Below are 19,223 nucleotides of genomic sequence, written 5' to 3'. Positions count from 1 at the left end.
AAATTGCTTTGTATTACCATATTTTTTTAATTGGCAGAAGATGTTTATGGAATCGCTGAATTAAACTGTACCAAGTGAAAGACTCAACGTCTTGTGTCTTCCATACATCTGAATTTGGAAGGAGCAGTTCATGTTTCTCATTCGTTATTCTGCTGCACAGCAGAAAGGGAAAATTAAGCATGAAGATAAAATCTTCCTCATCCTCAGCCTAGTTCTTCAGCCCCATAGGTAGATGCTCATGTGTGTTTGTGATGGTAGTCATTTAACATGTGTTCCCCTACCTAACAGTAAATCCTGATCCAAAATTTTAGTTTAAAACCTGCGGGTCTATTAACTTGAAAAGTCTTTTAAATCATTATAGTTATCACTGGCAGGTAACAGATACTGCTAAAAATGTTAAAAAACTTGCGCATTTGGCACTCTGGGAAGAAGTGCAAAATCTATCCTTCCTCTGCAGAGCTACTAGTTTATATTCAGTGCTTCAGTTGATCTTAAGATAGATATTAAAGCTGGTGCTGGCTGTGAGCCAGGGAACGCTTTGCCAAAAGACATCTGCATGCAAGATGTCCAGCATGTGAGTTGGTTTTCCTAATTATCATTCAGGAATTTGTGTCTTTGAGACTGCACTACTCCATTTGTTTGCTTGGTTAAATATCACCAGTCTTCCTGATGGAAGAAACAAGTTTGTTTTCAAAAGCAAGGCACACACGTGTATGTCAGTCTCGCAGAAAAAGCCTGTGTGCAACTGTTTGCTGTGCACAGACAAATATCAGGACAAGCCATACAATCTTTTTTTCTTCTCCTGTTTTGAGATGTTTATTGAAAAGGAGTGTGCACTGTGTGTGTTCATAACAAGTTTAAATGAGGGTGGCTTTAATGAGATTATTTATGTGAAGGGTTTACTGCTGTGGGTTTTTCCCTGTCTTCCTTTTTCTATCCTTCTTCACTCAAAAGAAAGTTCCTCCACATCCTTTACAGACCCCTGAGGAGCCTGTGATATTTGTTGTAACCCTTTCCCACCACCCACTGCTTTTAACTCGCTCTTGCCTACGGCACAACACTGCAGCCGCCATGGCAGGACAAAGACCAGATGGTCTCACAAGGACTCTGGAGCGTTACATGCTCTTTTTGTCCTGGCACGGGTAGCGTATGGTTGTTATTTGAGCCTGATTCTGCTGTTTTTTCAACTTGTTCAGCTCAGTAAGTATGGGTAGATGTGAACTGAGAAGATTTTCTGGTTTGGCACCTACAGATACATAAGTAGCGGTTGTCTGATGACAAGAGGGGTGAAGGAGGTGTGCTCATACACAGATGAACACTCAAAAGCAGTAGTTAGGTACTTCAGTATTTTTAAGGACATATTTTCTCACAGCCAAACTGCCTACTCACTCTGTAGCAGGAAAAAACCCAAGCTGTCTACAGAGCAGGGACCAGATGGAAAGCTTTCTGTACTTCTTGATGGAACACCCGGCAAATACATGTAATTTTTATATATGTATTTTTTATCGACCAAAGCAATCTGGGACGGAATCTTCGCTAAGAGGCTTTTTTGTCTTCAAGACTGCGTTAGCATGGCAATATCACTTCCCAGGACCAGAGTTAGGCTCTCGGCCATGCTCCACAGCAAGAGAGAGACTCTTGGGCCCTGCAGTCTCTTCTGTCCCAAAGACTTGTCCTGAAGCCAGACCTATTTTCTGTTCCCAGCTTTGCCTCTCTGTGTTACCTGATTATAGGCAAGTCATTCAAACCTTCTTGAAACCTTTCACACACTGTATATCCTGTCTGGTCTAGATCCACTACAGATTGCTAGGTCTACCAAACGCTACGTTGCAGACAGAAGCCAATATTTGTGTTTCTGTAATAAAAATTCTGGGAAAGAAGCTACTCTTCACCATGTGTTTGTGCGGTGCCTCACGCCAGAGAGCGCTGATCTATTACAGATAATAAATAGTGATCAAATTGCTTATCTTTCTACTGATTCTGGTTCAGAGGAAGATAAGATCATTCAACTGCAGAAACCTTCACTGGCCTTTTTGTGCATATTTTCTATATTAATATCAAGCAGCATTTAATCTATTAAATTTAAGTGGTACATGGTGTACATGTTCAGTACTGCCAACACTGTTTTTCAATAGATGTGCTGTGCATATTTGTTTTAAGCATCAGTATAAATATTTTGAGTTACTCAGGCTCTCTGAACAAATTTGTCTTAATTTATATCTTTATTTTTTCATACATCTGTAATAATTTATTTAAACTTGGAATGATAAAAACATCAAAGCCTAATGTATTACTATGTTCCAATGAAGCTTTTTCAATTTAAATTATAATACTGGAATATTTATGTTGCTGATGGAGGAGGTGAAGATACTGTCTAAATCTTGAAGGATATAATGCCCAGTCAAAACAAGAGTGAAGCATGTTTCAGACACTGAAGTGCAACAATTTAGGGTAGTGTAAGCCAGTAATGTCATGTTTGTTTGCAGTCAGTGTTTTTCTGGTTGAGAACTGGCTTGTATCTCTCATGTGCAGAGGTACAGAAGTCTCTCTATAGGCATCAGTAGCAATGTGCTGCTGCAGGTGTAGAGAACTCCCTTTGCTGTCAGAGCAGAATCTCTGCACAACCCTCTGTGTTCAAGGCCATGTTGGTTTCAGTCTCTATGAGTACACTTGAGTTGCCTTGGGAGTCTCATCTCTCCCTGCTCACAGTAGGGAGAATGTTGATGTTCCATTCTGCATTCAAAATTAGTTCTTGTCTTCTTCCCAAAAACTAGTTCTTGTGTATCAGGGCCATGGTGACCAGAAGCAGTCTGCACACTTGACCTACCTAGAGAGAGGTCCTGATTAATTTTCTCCCAACAAACTAATTGTTTATTAATATATGGTTTAATAAAGATTGTTTAGAATAATGTTTTGAGCAGATTGAAAATACTTGAGCTGAACTATAAATTTTTAAATGCAGCTTTTCTTGACTTCGAGTTAAGTGTTTGTCCAAATATTACTTTATGCTATTACAAACCCAAATTATAAGTTTTCTATAATCATAGTTTTCAATCATACTTTTCTATATTAACTTCTAAAAAATTAAGCAACTGAGTATATCCATGTTTAATAAACTTATTAAAAGCTGTACATGCTTGTTCTGTGCAAACAAAATCTGTTCAATCTATTTAGATAAGTTTATCTGCAAATGTTCACGCTTATGGTTAAAGAGCAAGAATGAACATTTCTTTAGGAGAAGCAAAACAAGTAAATCACAGTTTTTGCTGAACAGTTCAAAATTTGGTTGTCTCTAGGAATATCTATATATTAAAAAGGTGCTTTTTTGTTTGTGATAGTGGATAGGGAACACAAATGTGTTGTTTCTTCCTTCATTACTCACCTCCTAAGTAGGGCCTTCACATTTCTACCTCACAGGCCTGCTGAGATGTGATGATACATCTTTTAAGTATGCACCACTATTCAAATAATAAATCTGATTCTTTTATTTCTTCCTGATATTTATTTGTAAATATTTGTGAACTTCTCCAACCATTTTCTGCCATGCAAGGCAGTTCAGGTAGTTGGGTGTCTTGACTTGGATTCTGTGTCAGCTTTTTAAAGAAACAGTGGAATTAAAACAAGTGAAAAACCCTGCTCATGACACAGTCTCTCTCTCTCTGATAACCAAAACAAAATAGATATTTGATTCTTTCACAAAATATTTCTGTTCTAGGTAGGTCTGAAAAAATTTCCATATTCCACAACCATCTTTCCATCCTGCCTGAGATGAATAACTGATAGCAATTTCTAGTTTTTTCTCCGCTGTTATAAGTTTCATATGTACTGACTCTCTTCTGGCATTTTTTGTGATGCAGTGGTTCTGCTCTTATGGTACAGCAACAGGTGTTGGAGCATTTACCATTGTTATAATGCTAATAAAGTAATTTACCAAGATCCTGGGCTCAAAACTTCTCAGAACATCTGCTTTTTGTTTGGTTCCATGCACATTACTTTCAGAAATTTTTGACTTCAAAAGTATTTTCCTGTTTAAAAAAATAAGGGATTTTTGGTTTTGTTTGTTTTAGGATTTTTTAAGTGGGAGGTATTTCAAAAGCGAAGGAAGCTACTGAAGTTCTTTGTCTTATATACAGTTCCTAGTGGTTATGAGATTTAATCCAATACTTGAAAATTCTGAGGTGAAAAATTAATTGTGCAGTAGTCATGGAACAAGAGAGGTCAAGGCACATCACTTGGTGGTACAAAAAATAATTAGGTAAAAAATGAGTGGCCTTTCTTAGGATCGATGTTGGCATGTGCTGCAAAGAAAGGAAGATGTTTCCCAAGATGTGTAACTATCTCTGCAGAGGGAAAGGACATATAGTTCCACCTGTTCTGGCAAAAAGTATGACTAAGTCTGACCCCAGTAGATGGGCAAAATGTGCTGCCCAGGGATCAATGAGCATTTTCTCATTTCTCTTTGTCTGAGTCCTGGTAATCTCCAAGTCCCAGTGGGGCCATGAAAGAACAGTTAGAAATCCTTCAAGCTACATCTGGCTAGGAGGAAGATTGTAGCCCTCCAGCTGATTAACCGAAGCTCTGGAACGCGAGATTTTGTTGTAATCTCTATCTTAATGTGTAACTGCAAGTGTAATGGGAAAGCTGAGGGCAATCCTATTCTCAATCCTGTTCTCCCCAAGGCCCTCAAAGAATGGTGACTGAGGCAGCTTATAGAGTTGTAGATCCCCTGGTTTCGGACAATTTCTGAGTACTAACTGCATTCTGAATGGGAAACAAATATTGAAGAAGGATTGTCACTTGTTGAAAACAGCTGCTCCATAGGAAATCAGGTTTTATATAGTAAGAAAGCAGAAAAAATCAGCAAAGACAGTGTTTTTTCCCTCTTTAAAAGGGTGGCACTCAGACCTGGTTTTCTCACAGCATTTACAATTTTCTTTTACATTTTCAGTAACGTCCCATCCTCCCATGCATGTTTAGTACAGCTATAGCCACTTTTGGAGGCTGCCTGCTTTCAGGCAGCTAACCTCAACAAATCTAGCTGGGAATGATGGCAACAGTTTCAACTTAGAGCAGGCTTCCCTCTGATTTTTCTTCTTCATCTCTTTTGAAACTGTTTGCAAACTGCCCTCGTAGCAAGCTGCCCTCTTAACATGTGCTACACTCTTGCAGGCCAATCTGCCCCTGCTGCAGCGGGAGCTGCTGCACTGTGCAAGGCTAGCCAAGCAGAACCCAGCCCAGTACCTCGCCCAGCACGAACAGCTGCTTCTGGATGCCAGCACCACCTCACCTGTTGACTCCTCAGAGCTGCTTCTCGATGTGAACGAAAACGGGAAGAGGCGAACTCCAGACAGGTGAGCACCACCCCTCCTTTCATACCCTGCCCAGAGTGTCTGTGGGTCCAAGATGCTGAGCTCCACCACCACAGGGGGGAGCGTGCAGGTGGGTGTTGGGGGGATACTTGGATGGTGTTCCCTGGGTGCGGGTCCTGTCCTGCTTTCAGATCCAACCTGACCATGAATGTTTTCAGAGATGGGGCATCTATCACCTCTCTGGGCAACCTGTGCCAGTGTTTCACCACCTTCCTTATTAAAAATTTCTTCCCTTATACCTAGTCTGAATCTACTCTCTTATTAGCTTAAAATCATTATCCCATGCCCTTTTCATAACAGGCCCTGCTTATGCATGTCTATGTATACATACTTACACATATATATAGAGAGAGAACTACATACTCATATGTATTCCTGTGTATATAAATGTAATACATGCACACACTGATTCAGTCACCTGAGGACACACTGTGGTCATATCCACACAGAAGTAATGGTCAGCCAGTCCTGCAGTGTTTTGTGCACAGTATTGTCATGAAGTGACAAGCAGCAGATCATGCCAGCTCCATATGTGAGTCCTTTGCATTTGACGTTTTGTTGAACTCAGCATTAAATGTGAGGAGAGTCGCTAGGCATTTATATTGGGAAGTATAAGGCAAACCCCAGAGCACAGTCACGGCTTTGATTCCTTCTGCTATGCCATATTTCCAAAACCATACATGGAATATGCATAAGGATAGTTCTTTCAAAGAGGAGAAATGTTCACTGAAACCTGTTTTGTTGTTGAGCTGAGAAGTCCATGCAGAAATGGGGCAAGCAAATGCATGTGTGTGAAGTACAGTAGCTTTAGGGGTATGGAACAGTTTTTAATTTTTGGAATAAAGTTCTTTGTTTAGTGTTACAAGCAAATGGCTCTTGTGGTTATTTACTTTTAACTGTCTTCCTATGCTAATGTTAGAAATTCAACTGGCATTTACATTTTACCTTTGGGAGATTCAAGTATTGTATTTTTCATTGATTTGTTTGCCATGGGTTTTATAGTGTGGAAAACTTCTATTATGCTGTTCTGCCAAATACTGCTACCTGTATGCCTGAGGTATGCAAGTGTCCTAGTTATCCTTTAAATGAAAAAGATGAAGATTTGTGAAGTCAAGAAGCCTTGTAACTTTGTACAGGTGACATTTTTGTGTTGGAACAGGCTTGAGTGGGACAGAAATAAAGAGAAAACGAAGTCTGAAAGCTCACGGTAAAACTTTAGGTCTTCTCATAGCCAGAAGTGAACAGTAAAATTTAAGGTTACATAGCCATTAGATAGAAAAAGATGTGAAAGTATTTGAAATTAGTTTGCCTGAGATTGTGTTTCAGAAAAATCACTATGGATAGACGAGAAAATTAAGGTACAAGCAGAAAAGCTCATTTTATGTGTAGCTACCCTCTTTTCACCAGTTTTTCCGGACAAGTAGACCAAACTGAAGCAGCTACTGGGCTTAACACAAGCATATTTCTACACCCCAGAAAGATGATTAATTTTTGGACATTTTATGTATATTCTCTTACTATGTGCAATGAAATAACTTTTCCAAAGCTGGAATTTAGCACCTCGGGGCAGTTCTGTATATCCTCAGTCTTTGCAGAGTAGTGTACCAAAACATCTGTTAAAAAGGCCTCTTAATATCTTGTGAATAACTTAAATGTCAGCATGCTGTACTCCAGTGTCAGTAGCAGACACAACATTTTTCCTACAAGGAGATAGGCACATGAAATTATCTCATAAGCCAGTGAGGTATTGCTTGACAGAATACAGCGGAGAAGAGAGATGTGCCTTCCTGACAGCCCTAACTCACTTTTTTTTCCTGTTAGTAGAGAGCAGTATTACTCACATCTCCCACAAGGCTACAAAGGAAAAATGCAAAATAAAGTATTTCCTTTGCTTTTCATCCTTAGCATTTGGAATAATGCTCCCTCTGTTTGAGATCCTGTTTGACAGTGTTGAATTTTGGTTATTTTGTAGTAAGTACAATCTCACCTGTGTTATCTTCAGTCCTGCTTGTGAGGGAGAAAATGGATGACGCAGGTAGAGACCAGAACAAGAACTTTGTAATGGAAAGACCCTGTATTGGTTTTATAACAAAAAGGACATAAGATTAGCCCATAAAGGGACCAGCAGGTCAGGAGAATATTGGATTTTAAAGTCAGCCTTCATCTTTTAATTAAAACTGAGGCCCAGACCTAGAAAGATTTGGGTCTCGTTTACGAATTTTGTTCTCAGCATTTCCTTTTAGTTAAAATAGGTAGGTGGTCTTGAAATTCCTAAGTCTGTGCTTGTGAAATCAAGTGCCTTTGGTTTCACAACTGACATCTGCCTCTCTTAGGCTGTGAACAACTTGGGGAGCCTTCAGTTCCTCCACAGGTAGTAATGCAGCTTTTGGGGTGAGGGGTAGACAGTTTAACTTCCAGTGTTGTGGGTAAGAGCCTGTGTTTGAATTCCCAGGGTCCAGGGGAGATGTAGTGTGGGGTGTCCCACTGGCCTGCAAACTCCAAGGTGCGGCAATTTCTGTCAACTGCAACCTGAAATTCAGCTCCTTAGTTCTGGGGAAGTGGTGTATCAGAAAAACCCATCCTTTCTTTTTGACTCTCCAACTATTTGCTGTAGTGCAAAATGCTCACGTGAAAAGAGACTACCCAGTGCACCCATTGGAATGGTACCTCGAGCTTAAAAAATAAGTTGGTTTTGTTCAGTGTCAAGCAACCCTGTCACTGGTTAGTCACATCTACTTCTCCATTGCCTATGACTATAATAAAAGCTATACAGAAAAAATACGTGGCAGTGTTTGCTGAGCCAAGTTCAGTGGAGTTGTCTTGTGCACTCAAGAACATTTGTACAACAGATTTAGTAAAAAGAACAAGATGCTTTTGGAAAGATTCTTAAATTTACTGAATTGGAGTCTGCATACCTTTTAATTATGATTAAGTAAGTCAACCACAAAAAACTGTCCTCAGAGGCAGAACATGCCTACACTGAGTGAGTATTGAAACCAAATACTTGTCTGGCTTTATACTCATTGCACTATTAATTATTTTAATTGTTTACGGAGGAGCATAAGGAAACATCTGGAAATATATATACCTTTTGTGTAGATATATAAGTAATTTTCAAATATGCTACTAAAAATAAAGCAGAAGGTATCAGACATACTTTAAGAAAAGGTTTACTCCATGGCTTGTAAATGAAAAAAAATTGCTCAAATGCCACATCTTTCCAGGAGAACTAAATGCAGTTGGAGTAATTTTGATTGAGGAGGTGTGTATATATATATATATATACATGCATGCATTGTATATGATGTGTATGTCATATATATACTTACACATTTATATTTTTCATTTGGGCATGGGTAACTGCATACCATTGATTCCAGTAGGGGCAGAGTACAGTAGAGGATTAGGCAAAGAAAGTGGAACATGTGTTACATGTAACCACAGCTGCCTCATGATTTTTTGTTAAAGAAAATCCACATACAGTAATTTTTTCTGCTTATAATTTCAGAACCTTTTTTGCATATCCATTTTCCAGTTCTGTTTATTTATCTGCATATCTAAGTCTACTATATGTGAGGTTTTATAGAGCAATCTGACAGCCGAGCTTCGTGTGTTACTGAATGTTTTCTTGGTGCATATGGTCTGACACGGATGAGCAGCCACGGTGAGATTTTGGAGTCTATTAAACTAGCTCATTAAAAAGATCAATCTGTTTCTGTAATAACACTGGGAACCATCAGTCACTGCAAGAGAGGAAAGCTGACACCTGAGGAGACAACACATTTTGGTAATTTGTTCATGACATGTCATGAACAAAGTGTTCACTGTATTTTGTTTACAAGTTTTGGAGTTTACGTTCTACTGTAGTAAAGCAAAGCAACTTGGACCACAGTGAGTTTTTATTTTGGTGAATGAATGCTTAATTATAAATTACATGATTTTAAATATATTAACCACACAAAACTTTGTTCTAATTACACAAATCCTGTGAGCTTGCTGGAAATGGCTGATGGCATGTGAGCATGTCATATAGTGACTCTACATTTATGACAGCTGCCTACAAAGTGGATATAGGATAGCAAAAACTTCTGTTAGAATAGCATTCTTTTGAGTGAGAAGAAAACAAAAGTGGCCATGATTGTATTGTGACTTTAGAAAGTGGTGCTGTGGTTGCAGTACACTTGGAACCTATGACAAGAAATACATGTTGAAGGTACCTGGGCACAGAGCCCAACTTTGATAATACTGTTAGGTAAATCTTATTTGAAGAGGCTCCTCAGTATCTCAGTAAGGTGAAGGATGCTCACAGCTCTTACAGCTGTGCTCCTTGTATGCCATGTGTAATTATGAGGAATTTTAAAAGAATTTTCATAATATGAACTGGTAACAAGGCAGTATTAATCTTTTCCATAGCACAGTATTATAAACAGCTACTTTATTCCAGCAAAGCATTATCATTTTTTTGGTTCATCAAACCTTTATTGGTGGAAATCAGTTTAAGTCAAAGCATCTTGCACAAATAGTAGATGAACAGCTTTGTCTCAGTCTTGAAGCTGACTGTAGTGTTCTTTGAAATTGGTGTAATACTCTCGATCAGGTGAAACCTAATTTTCTAGCCAAGGCAGTTTTGCATGGTCAGATTTTCTACACAGGAAATTATCCATAAATTGCAATCATTTAAAACTGAAATTACAACCTACAAACAACATAAATTCTATTAAATGGGTACAGGCTAAAAAGTAGTGTCTATTCTGCTGTCTTTAATCTGAGTAAATCATGGCTTCAAGTAAAATGACCCCTGTTTGTTTATAGCTGAAGGACTCTATCATATTGCCAGTTTTCCAAACAAATGTGTTGATTTATAGGCACATCAAGGAAAATGTAAGTGTCAGTTATGTTTCCTACATGTTCACTGTACAGCTTGTGGTTACTTTGCAAAATCAGATGAAAACAGATAAAATTGTGACGGTGTTATATTTGGAACTACTATTCACATGGGCCTGCCAGTTACTGGGAAACAGGAATGCTTCCTCAGGCACCTGGGGAAATGCTGTTGCCCCGAGGGGGTGAGACCTAAAAGAATGAGTAGGACTGTGCTGAGAAGCAGACTAGTAGGTTGAATTCAGAGCATCTGAATTAAGGCACTCTTCAGTACCTTGTCTTTTATCACTATAGTCAATATATTCGGATATAGTAAATATGGCAGTGATTTCTGTTCTGATGAGGTTTTCTAAGTTGTTACCTTTTTTCTATATATTTTATATGGTCAGAAACATAAAATGAGTTTATGTACAGTCTCGTTCTGGTATTCTGCTAAGCTGTTTTATTTGGTCAGTGCAGAAAATATAACAACAAATTTTAGAATTAAATTTTAACACCCAGAAAAGACACGGCAGCTGTTGCCCAGCATAACAGCAAAAACATTATTTTAATTTCGGTAAATGTGTTTTCAGCAGTCATGTTAGTTTCTGTGTTAGTCAAAGTTCAGTGGATATGCCTGGTGTGTTTTCCAAGCTAAAGCAGCACATTGCAGTTAAGGTAATGAAGTACAAAGCATTCTTAAAAAACACAGAAATACCTGTACATTAAGGTGCAAATATATACTTACGTATGAAAATATATGATTTTAACATCAAGCTGTGGTGCAGAAAAGGAGAACTGGATTCCCACTTGTCCCAGTTTTCTGCCTTTACTTTTCCTGCACTGAGTGATCAAAAGTCAATGAGTTATTTAATTGTTTGCTGTTTCTGACTTTTACTCATCTAAGTTAAAGAACATTCTAACTGTAGCACTAAAGGACTTAGGCGAATTAATAGCTTGTCTTGTACAGACAGGAAAGTCCATTTCTTTTGATTGCATAGTATTTTGACAACTGGAAGATTGGCATACTGAGTTTGAGTACATATGTGCAAAGAAAACACACACCAGCAACCAAATGCAAAACTTGTCTTGAAGAGCTGTCAGAAACATCACCACCTATTGAGAGTTATTGCAAGCAGTTACATCATGCCAAAAGTAATAAAAAATATGTGATGGACCTCAGGTTTTCTTGGTTAGGAGTTCTCACAGCCATGCTGTATTTCTTTTGGAACAAAGTACATGCTCCACTTTAGCAAAGTATGTCTTTTATATCCGCCCAAAATTAGAATAGATGTCCTGCTGTGTTGGTGAAAGATTCTCCCCTTTTTGCCAAGTTACAGTTTAATAAAATATATATACCTGCAGCTTCTCTGGCATTAGTAATTTTGGTGAGGTCTCTGAGAAATTGCTTCACTCCTGAAAACAGTGAAGCCCATCTTTTAATTTCCTGCTGCTAGTTACAAGATCTTAGTTTGATCTTCTCTCTCAGAGGATATTGACAATGATTTGGTTTCATCCTTCCTCTCAATGGCAGTAAATGTGAACCTGCCATTTACAAGGGGCGACATTTAATACACTGACTGTTTCCCCAGAAAGTCCCTCAAGGGTGGTTGTTTCCTGGTGGAAGGTTTGTTGTAGAGCAGTTGGTTTTAACAAGAGGCAAACAAGAAAATTAGCTCAAATTTACCTTTCTCTCAAAGTGCCAAAAAATCGTATTATTACTAGGAATGATACATTATGCCATCCATTTCTTCCAGTTCTTTTTTAAAAAAGCTGGAGTATTATCAGCAGTTTAATAAAGGTTTTTGGAGGGAGGACTGAAACTTCAATGCAATATTTATACCTAATAAACTTTCTTATCAAGGCTAATATTTTGTAGGTTTTCTTTATTCACATGGTAAAAAAACCCCATATTTCAGTGAAATGAAACTTCCACAAAACAGTTGTGAACCCATTGAAGTAACGCTAGTCTTTTTTTTTTTTTTTTTTTTTTTTTTTTTTTTTTTTTTTTTTTTTTTAATTTTAATGGATAATTAGTTCAGTATGAGTTCGAGGTTCTCAAGCAGAGGTGTCCAGTAGAGACTGCTTTGGAAATAGCTGATTTTGAATTGAATTAAAGTGTAGCTAGAACATAAGAAACCGTCAGTAGCTCTTCCAAGTTGCCTGAGCATAAAACCCCTGTCTAAGAGTAATGGAGTGGGAAATTCTGAACATTACTGAGGACTTGAGTCTAATCTCATCTTCCTGCAAAATTAATGATAGTCATAGCACCTTTGACCGGAATAGCCCAGGTGGTGCAAAACTGTCTGAAGGATGCATTTCTCATCATCTAAAGTCAATTCTACCCCAAAGTCTCAGTGTCACACCTATCTTGAAGGGAGTTCATGGCATGCTGAGCTTCAGCACACTGACATGCACTGCTAGACTGTCTGGTATCCTCTTGGGAAAAAACCATTTCTTGAACTGCAGATTTCTCCTAATCACTGTAAGCTATAGCACTACAGAAAATAGGAATTTCTTGGTCTCTAGCTTCATGTATCAGTTGATTGTTTCACCTGTGCAATTGCATGTGTATCCACCCCATCAGCCAATGATCTCAGCAAAGGCTGTTTGCTCTCCAGGCCCTTGTTAAGTGGCTCCATCAGAAGGCTCACCCCGCTAGTATTTCTCAAGTTACAGGGATGGTTAGACAAGGTGAATGAATTCTTTGTATGTTTCAAATCAGCAGTGTTATGAAATGTTCTGCAACACCACACACTTGGAGCAAAGTGAAAGAACAAACTTTAGTTCCTCAAGCTGCATGTGTAGATGGGGGTGCATGTTCCCAAGTTCTGTTCACTAAGTGAATTAAAGTTCCTTTGCTTTGTTTTTCAGAACCAAAGAAAATGGCTTTGACAGAGAGCCTTTGCACTCAGAGCATCCAAGCAAGCGGCCCTGCACTATTAGCCCAGGCCAGCGGTACAGTCCAAATAATGGCTTATCTTATCAGCCCAATGGTCTGCCTCATCCCACCCCACCTCCACCTCAGCATTATCGTTTGGATGATATGGCCATTGCCCACCACTACAGGGACTCATACAGACACCCCAATCACAGGGACCTCAGGGACAGAAACAGACCTATGGGTAAGGCACGTTGATTTTCTGCATTGCTTTTTTAGGTTTCTGTTCCCCTTGTAACTCTATTTTGTGAACAGGACCTTTTTACCTGCTGTTCAGATATAGCCTTCATGGCTGTTTGTCCATCCATCTGCTTCTAATGGCTTATTTCAGATCTGTATTTGTAAAAGTGGATTGAATTGTGTCTCTTAAGTAAGAGGGCCAGAAGGGGGAGGAACCTGTGTTTTCAAAGCTGCATAAGTGAAGTGGACACTCAGATGTATGGCAGGCAAGGATAGGTAAAGCCTTTTATTTTTCTTCTAGTGCCAGATTTGTGATGATAGCAACATCAATATAGCTTGATTGCAGCTTAGAGCAGAAGAAAGTTGTTATCTTTCAGAGAAGTGTTTTGTGTGTGACATCTCCAGAGCGTGGGGATGCCTGCAGAGGATGTGAACAGCAGAAGCACCAGCCACACCCCGTGCAGCACTGTTTGGTTTAATGGGATGTCTGATGCTCTTGGATTTTACTTCACATCTGCACTTAGTGTTCTTCCTTGTTTTAAACACATCTTCAGTAAGAGAGGAACACTTACAAATATTCAGCATCTGTATAGAGGAGGCTAAACAAAGAACAAGTGTTGGTTCCCCTTGAGTGTTGATAATAAATACTGGCTTGGTTGTATCATGTTGTCAGCTGCTCTGATATATGTGCTACATTTTAACCACATGTTGTTTGAACATCTGTGAAGGGATGAACCCTTAATGATGCTCTGTTGACATGGTAGTAATTACTGTATTTAGGGAAATAACACTGAGTTTATACTAATATTTTTTTCAACTCTCTGAAGTACAGCTAGTATTTGATGCACTGAGTTACCAAATAATTTCCTTGCTGACTTCAAGTAGTGCAAATGAAAAATTATATATTGTATTATGTTATATTTATGTCTTTAATAATTGTATGTAGTCAGAAAGAGTTATGTCCATTTTTGAAAGGTCATCTTGTAACCTATAGAACTTACAGAATTGAAGACATTAAATGAACAAAACAGTAGCATCTTGTGTGGGGAAAAGTACTAAAGAGAACTTAGAGCAAAGTTTTTAAGAAGCCTATTTTTTGTGGTGGCATTCCTGATGCTAGAACAGATAATGTATGATATTTTTGTCTACAGGCTCTTTTCCTTTCTGCTTTTTTTTTTCCCCATAGAGGACTCCCAACATTGTAAACACGATTTGCTCCTCTTTGGCAGGGTTGCATGGCACACGTCAAGAAGAAATGATTGATCACAGGCTAACAGACAGAGAATGGGCAGAAGAGTGGAAACATCTTGACCATGTAAGGGCTAAATATACTTTTATGTATTATTGTCTGAAAGGAGCCCTTCTTAGATAGGAATTTAAAATTGTTCTTTTAAAACATGTCTGAATTCCAGAACAAGTTTTGAAAGCTTTGCTGATTAAATTAGCGGGCTTGATGTTCCCCACTAGATAGTTCATACCAGGCCTTGCTGATAAGTGTGTCCTGCAGTGTCCTAATTATTACAGTCTGCCAAAAGAGGTATGGACTTTGTCTATAAACACTGGATCTGGGGCTTGGATTTGTTCCTGAATTTATTAGCTCTTGTAAAATTTGTAGGCATCAGTTCTGGACCACATCTTGTGTCCTCTGTGGTGCCATGTAATACTAGTGGTAGGACTACAGCCTGTTCAGTTGTTTTCTCCTTGTCTTTGCTCTTTCTCCTGTAAGTCTCTATATGTATAGTTTAGGATCACCTGTTAAAAAGGAAAGGATTGTCATTCTTGAAACAAGTCTAGAATTTTTCAGCTATAGTTGAGGTTAACAGAGAGGGGCTCCTTCATTATTAAAACCCACGCACTCAGTACATTAACGTTTTCTTTATTATTATGTCACTCTGTGAATAAAATGTTCTTCTTTGTTTCTGTGCTCCATCCACCACTGTGAATAGTTGTTGAACTGTATAATGGACATGGTGGAAAAAACTAGGCGATCTCTCACTGTCCTACGGCGATGTCAAGAAGCAGACCGTGAGGAGCTGAATTACTGGATACGGCGGTACAGTGATGCGGAGGATTTAAAAAAAGGCAGTAACAGCAGCAGTAGTCATTCCAGACAGCAGAGTCCAGTGAATCCAGATCCAGTTTCATTAGGTACAGTATCTTTATTGAAAATCATGTACTGATTCTCTTTGAGTTCAGTTAAGTGATAGATGATGTTTGCATTTGTTCTTCTGATTCTTCTGTTATAGTGATGATTCCACTCTGCTGACTACTGAATTAAGTATAACTCTTATGCCCTAACAGTGGTGTTGCTGGGTGGAATGGCTTGAGTATTTTTGGGCGATGCTTGGTAATTTGTTTTCCATTCAGCAAAGTCTGAGAGTGGTGGGGGGAGGACAGACGGTCGTGTAGGGGTGGAAGAGCAGTGAGATGTGCACTGACTCTGTCCCTGCTGACTCCCCCTCTTGCCTGATTGTTTAAGAAAATCTGTAGGTGCTCCTGGATTGTTTGCACTTTGAAACAGAGGGCTTTCACCTTCTCAAATCAAATGACTTGGAAGTTGTCTTTCTAAGGAAATGAAGAAAGTTGTAAAGATATAGGCACTTCTTAGCTGTACTTGGTTTCTGTTTAAGAAAGGAACAAGATTTGGGATGCTCACAGCCATGCTCATATGATCCTCCTAGGTCTGTGTCCATCACTGCAGCTCGTGCAGGTGTGTCTGAGGTAGTCTGGGTACTGTTTGTTGTGTAGTTCCATGAAGCTGTGCAGGCCTTGGCTCAAGCTGCAGAGCTTGAGCTGAGTGGGCTGCTGCTGCCTAATAAGGACCAAACAGCTGGGCTCTCAGGCTCTCACCCCTGCAAACCTTCACAGTCACACTTGCACGGTACCTCACACAACTACTCTAAGAGGACTCTGGTCTATAAAAAGAAGCTTCTACTTTGGGGGCTTTCTGTAAGTTATTAGTATTTTGGCCTTCTGCTACCCCATCTCCTTATTTTCATGGCAGATATGGTAAAGAAACATCTTGGTGATGCCTTTTTATTGTTCTTGTTCTTTTCAAGACAACAGGAGACTATGCTTGCTTGTCTATTATTGTCTTATAAAAAAATAAATTTTATCCAATGCCATCTACTCAAAATCATCATAAACTGTGCTCATTAGTAGAATTGCATATGTGTGTTATTTTTTTGCAACTATATTTTATTTTTAACTGTGTTTTCATTTTGCCTTTAAGAATAATTTACTAAGTCAAAAATTTATTTAGTTGCAAATAGAAAAACAGAAAAATATAATCCCATGTCCATCATTCTCTTGGTAAATCTCTAGAGTTATTACTGTAATATTTAGTGCCTCTTGATAACAAACAAATCTTTTATGTGTGTGTGTGTGTCAAATTACCTGAGTCAATAGCTCTATAAATGTGCTCCAATCAGTGGAAGGAAGGGTTATGGAAATGCTGTTCCCAAGTTCACTAATAAGTCTAGTCCCTAGAGGAGCCCTTCTCAGAAAGTATTCATGTAATGGCTTGTAAGAACAGTGCTAAATGTAATGTAAAGAAAGACTCATAAATATGGCATCTGAAACGTCAATCACATCTGGAGCCTCAGGAGGAACACTTGTGAGTAGATCAAAAGCAGTGGCTCACTTCTCTAGTAAAGCTGTGGCGCAAAAACAGACAGGCCACAGTGCTTGTGTAGTTAGTAGGTAAAAAAAGTGGAAGGTAACTTGAGTATTTATATATCCCCAAGGAAACTGGAACTCGTGACATTCATCAAAACTTTATAATATTACAATCCAATAAAAATAGTTATAACCACAACAACAGGTACAAAAGATAAAATTAAGATCAAGCATACAGTTAGATCCCTATATTAGCATTTTGTTTGTGTATTTGTCAAGAAGAATTCTTGGAAACAGCAAAGTCTTCTGGCTTAAAAGATAATTATACAGCACAGCCTTTGGCATTGGACACACCAGTCAGCTCTGCAGTACTGTGGATACAAATGAACTGGCTGAAGTCAGCCATTCAATTTTAACATGTCCATTTTGGTTATTTGGCTGAAAAAATACTTCTGAGACTCACAAACAGGAAACCTGGATTGCTTCAGTGATGTACCATCCATGTCAATCATAAATATTGGTAAGAAATGCTTTTATGTCTGACATGACAGGGAGAAAGTACTTACTTTGGAGTCTATGGAAAGGTAATCTTTATATTTCCTCAAATCTGCAGTAATCTACTTAACGAAATGAAAACCTCTAACATTAAGAGGTATAATAAAACTAAAGCAGTTGTCTGTGAGCCTTGAGATGCTTTACGGCTTTTTATTTTAGTTTTGAAGTGAGGAAAAGGGATTGCAAAATTCCTCCAATATTTTAATTAAAGTACCACAACATGTAAATATCGGGGAGGTTGCTACAGAGATTCTAAATGTCAGTTATTCCCCTTTGTACCTTTTTTTGGTTATTTTTTTAAACAAGGTAATCCACCCTTTAAGTCCATCTTGTCATCTCCACTAGCAAGGGAGAAAAAAGAGGGGGCCATGTGGCTACATTATCTGTGCCTTTGTTTCTTTTTCGTTATGATTCGAATATCATCACCGAAGTGATAACTTCTCACTTCAAACATTATGCCACAGCCTGCATAGATAGCTCTTGCTGAAAAACTCTGAGCTGAAATCTAGCATGGATAGTTTGAGTTCAAAAGTAATTGAAGAAAATTCTGGTTGTCATTTTGAACCAGTAGACCATTTTTCCTGCCAAAGATTTTGTGCTTCTTTTAATTTGACATTCCTATAAATCATGTTGAGCATGGCAGTTTGCAATATCTGATCAATATTTTTCTGTGGATATTTTTAATTAAGAAATTAAATACTTGATCATTCATTTTAATGCAATGTAATCTAATACACACATTAGCTAGCTACAACAGGTTTCAAGCTCCCATTATTCTCCAAGAGTGTGCTGAAGGTAAGATGGGTCTATTCTTTTCAGTCTGAATAATACATGTTTATGAAAGTCTAAAAATGACTCAGACTTTATATATATTCACTTGATTAACTGTGATGGTCTATGAAGTGAATAATACATCATCTAACTCCTCCATTTCTGCTGAAGAATTTCAGTACTACATACTGCAGCAGGACTGCAACTTTCATCCTAATAGTGAATAATTACACATATCAGACACTGTATACTGAAATACACACAGTGGGATAAATTAAAGATGAGGGTTCTTCAGCATTGTGGGTTATAAACAAGATCTATAACCATACTGAGTGCAGCTGTGGCTCTAGATAAGTGGAGCAGGCACACATCAGAAGGTCTGCAGCCGTGTTGATATTTTGTGTCTGTTGAATTTATCTGAATGGAAATCTTACAAAATAGAGTTTGAAATCTCCAACTGAAGAGTGCGAATACCTGCAGGATTTGCCTCAGGAAACCAGGATTCTCAGAAGTGTATGAATTTGTCAAAACCACATAGGTTAGCCATTTTTAAATACATTTTTAAATGTTAACCCTTTCAGACCCTTTTTATTGTCTCTGGTGCTGTTCCCCATCATGTTTTCAGTGTTAAGTCAGAGCATTCCTGCCAACACATATCTATTCATGCTGCGATTATAAACCTGTTCTTTGCCATTTGCAGATAATCAGCATTGCTGTGATATGCATGATACTATCAACATGAGCTACCCATAATGTTGTGTGAATACCACAGTAACATTTATAACTTGTAATTCTAGAATGTAAAGCCTCTGTGATACTGGTCACTGATGACATTAAGTATTGCTCTTAATCCATTCGCTGCATGGGAGGCTTGGGCTCGATTGTGGCTTACTGAACTGCATGCTGTTAGGTAGGGCTCCAGCTGTAGA

At 38.5% G+C, this 19,223-nt stretch overlaps 1 protein-coding gene across 9 annotated transcripts in view; it reads left to right on the top strand.

Annotated features, from left to right (window-relative positions):
* RUNX1T1 (RUNX1 partner transcriptional co-repressor 1) overlaps positions 1-19,223 on the top strand; it is a 114,829-nt gene that overhangs the window by 72,170 nt on the left and 23,436 nt on the right. For all 9 annotated transcript variants that reach the window (XM_042035870.1, XM_042035875.1, XM_042035872.1 and 6 more), the window contains 4 exons: positions 5,170-5,351; positions 13,104-13,354; positions 14,580-14,665; positions 15,297-15,498. In XM_042035870.1, the coding sequence (XP_041891804.1) occupies positions 5,170-5,351; positions 13,104-13,354; positions 14,580-14,665; positions 15,297-15,498 (721 nt within the window). The remainder of the gene's footprint in view (positions 1-5,169; positions 5,352-13,103; positions 13,355-14,579; positions 14,666-15,296; positions 15,499-19,223) is intronic.

This window comes from Corvus kubaryi, unplaced genomic scaffold (genome assembly GCF_017639235.1).
Source record: "Corvus kubaryi isolate FWS band 111438036 unplaced genomic scaffold, C.kubaryi_AGA036_p1.0 37385, whole genome shotgun sequence".
Taxonomy (NCBI): domain Eukaryota; kingdom Metazoa; phylum Chordata; class Aves; order Passeriformes; family Corvidae; genus Corvus; species Corvus kubaryi.
This window is presented reverse-complemented; position numbering and strand designations above follow the sequence as displayed.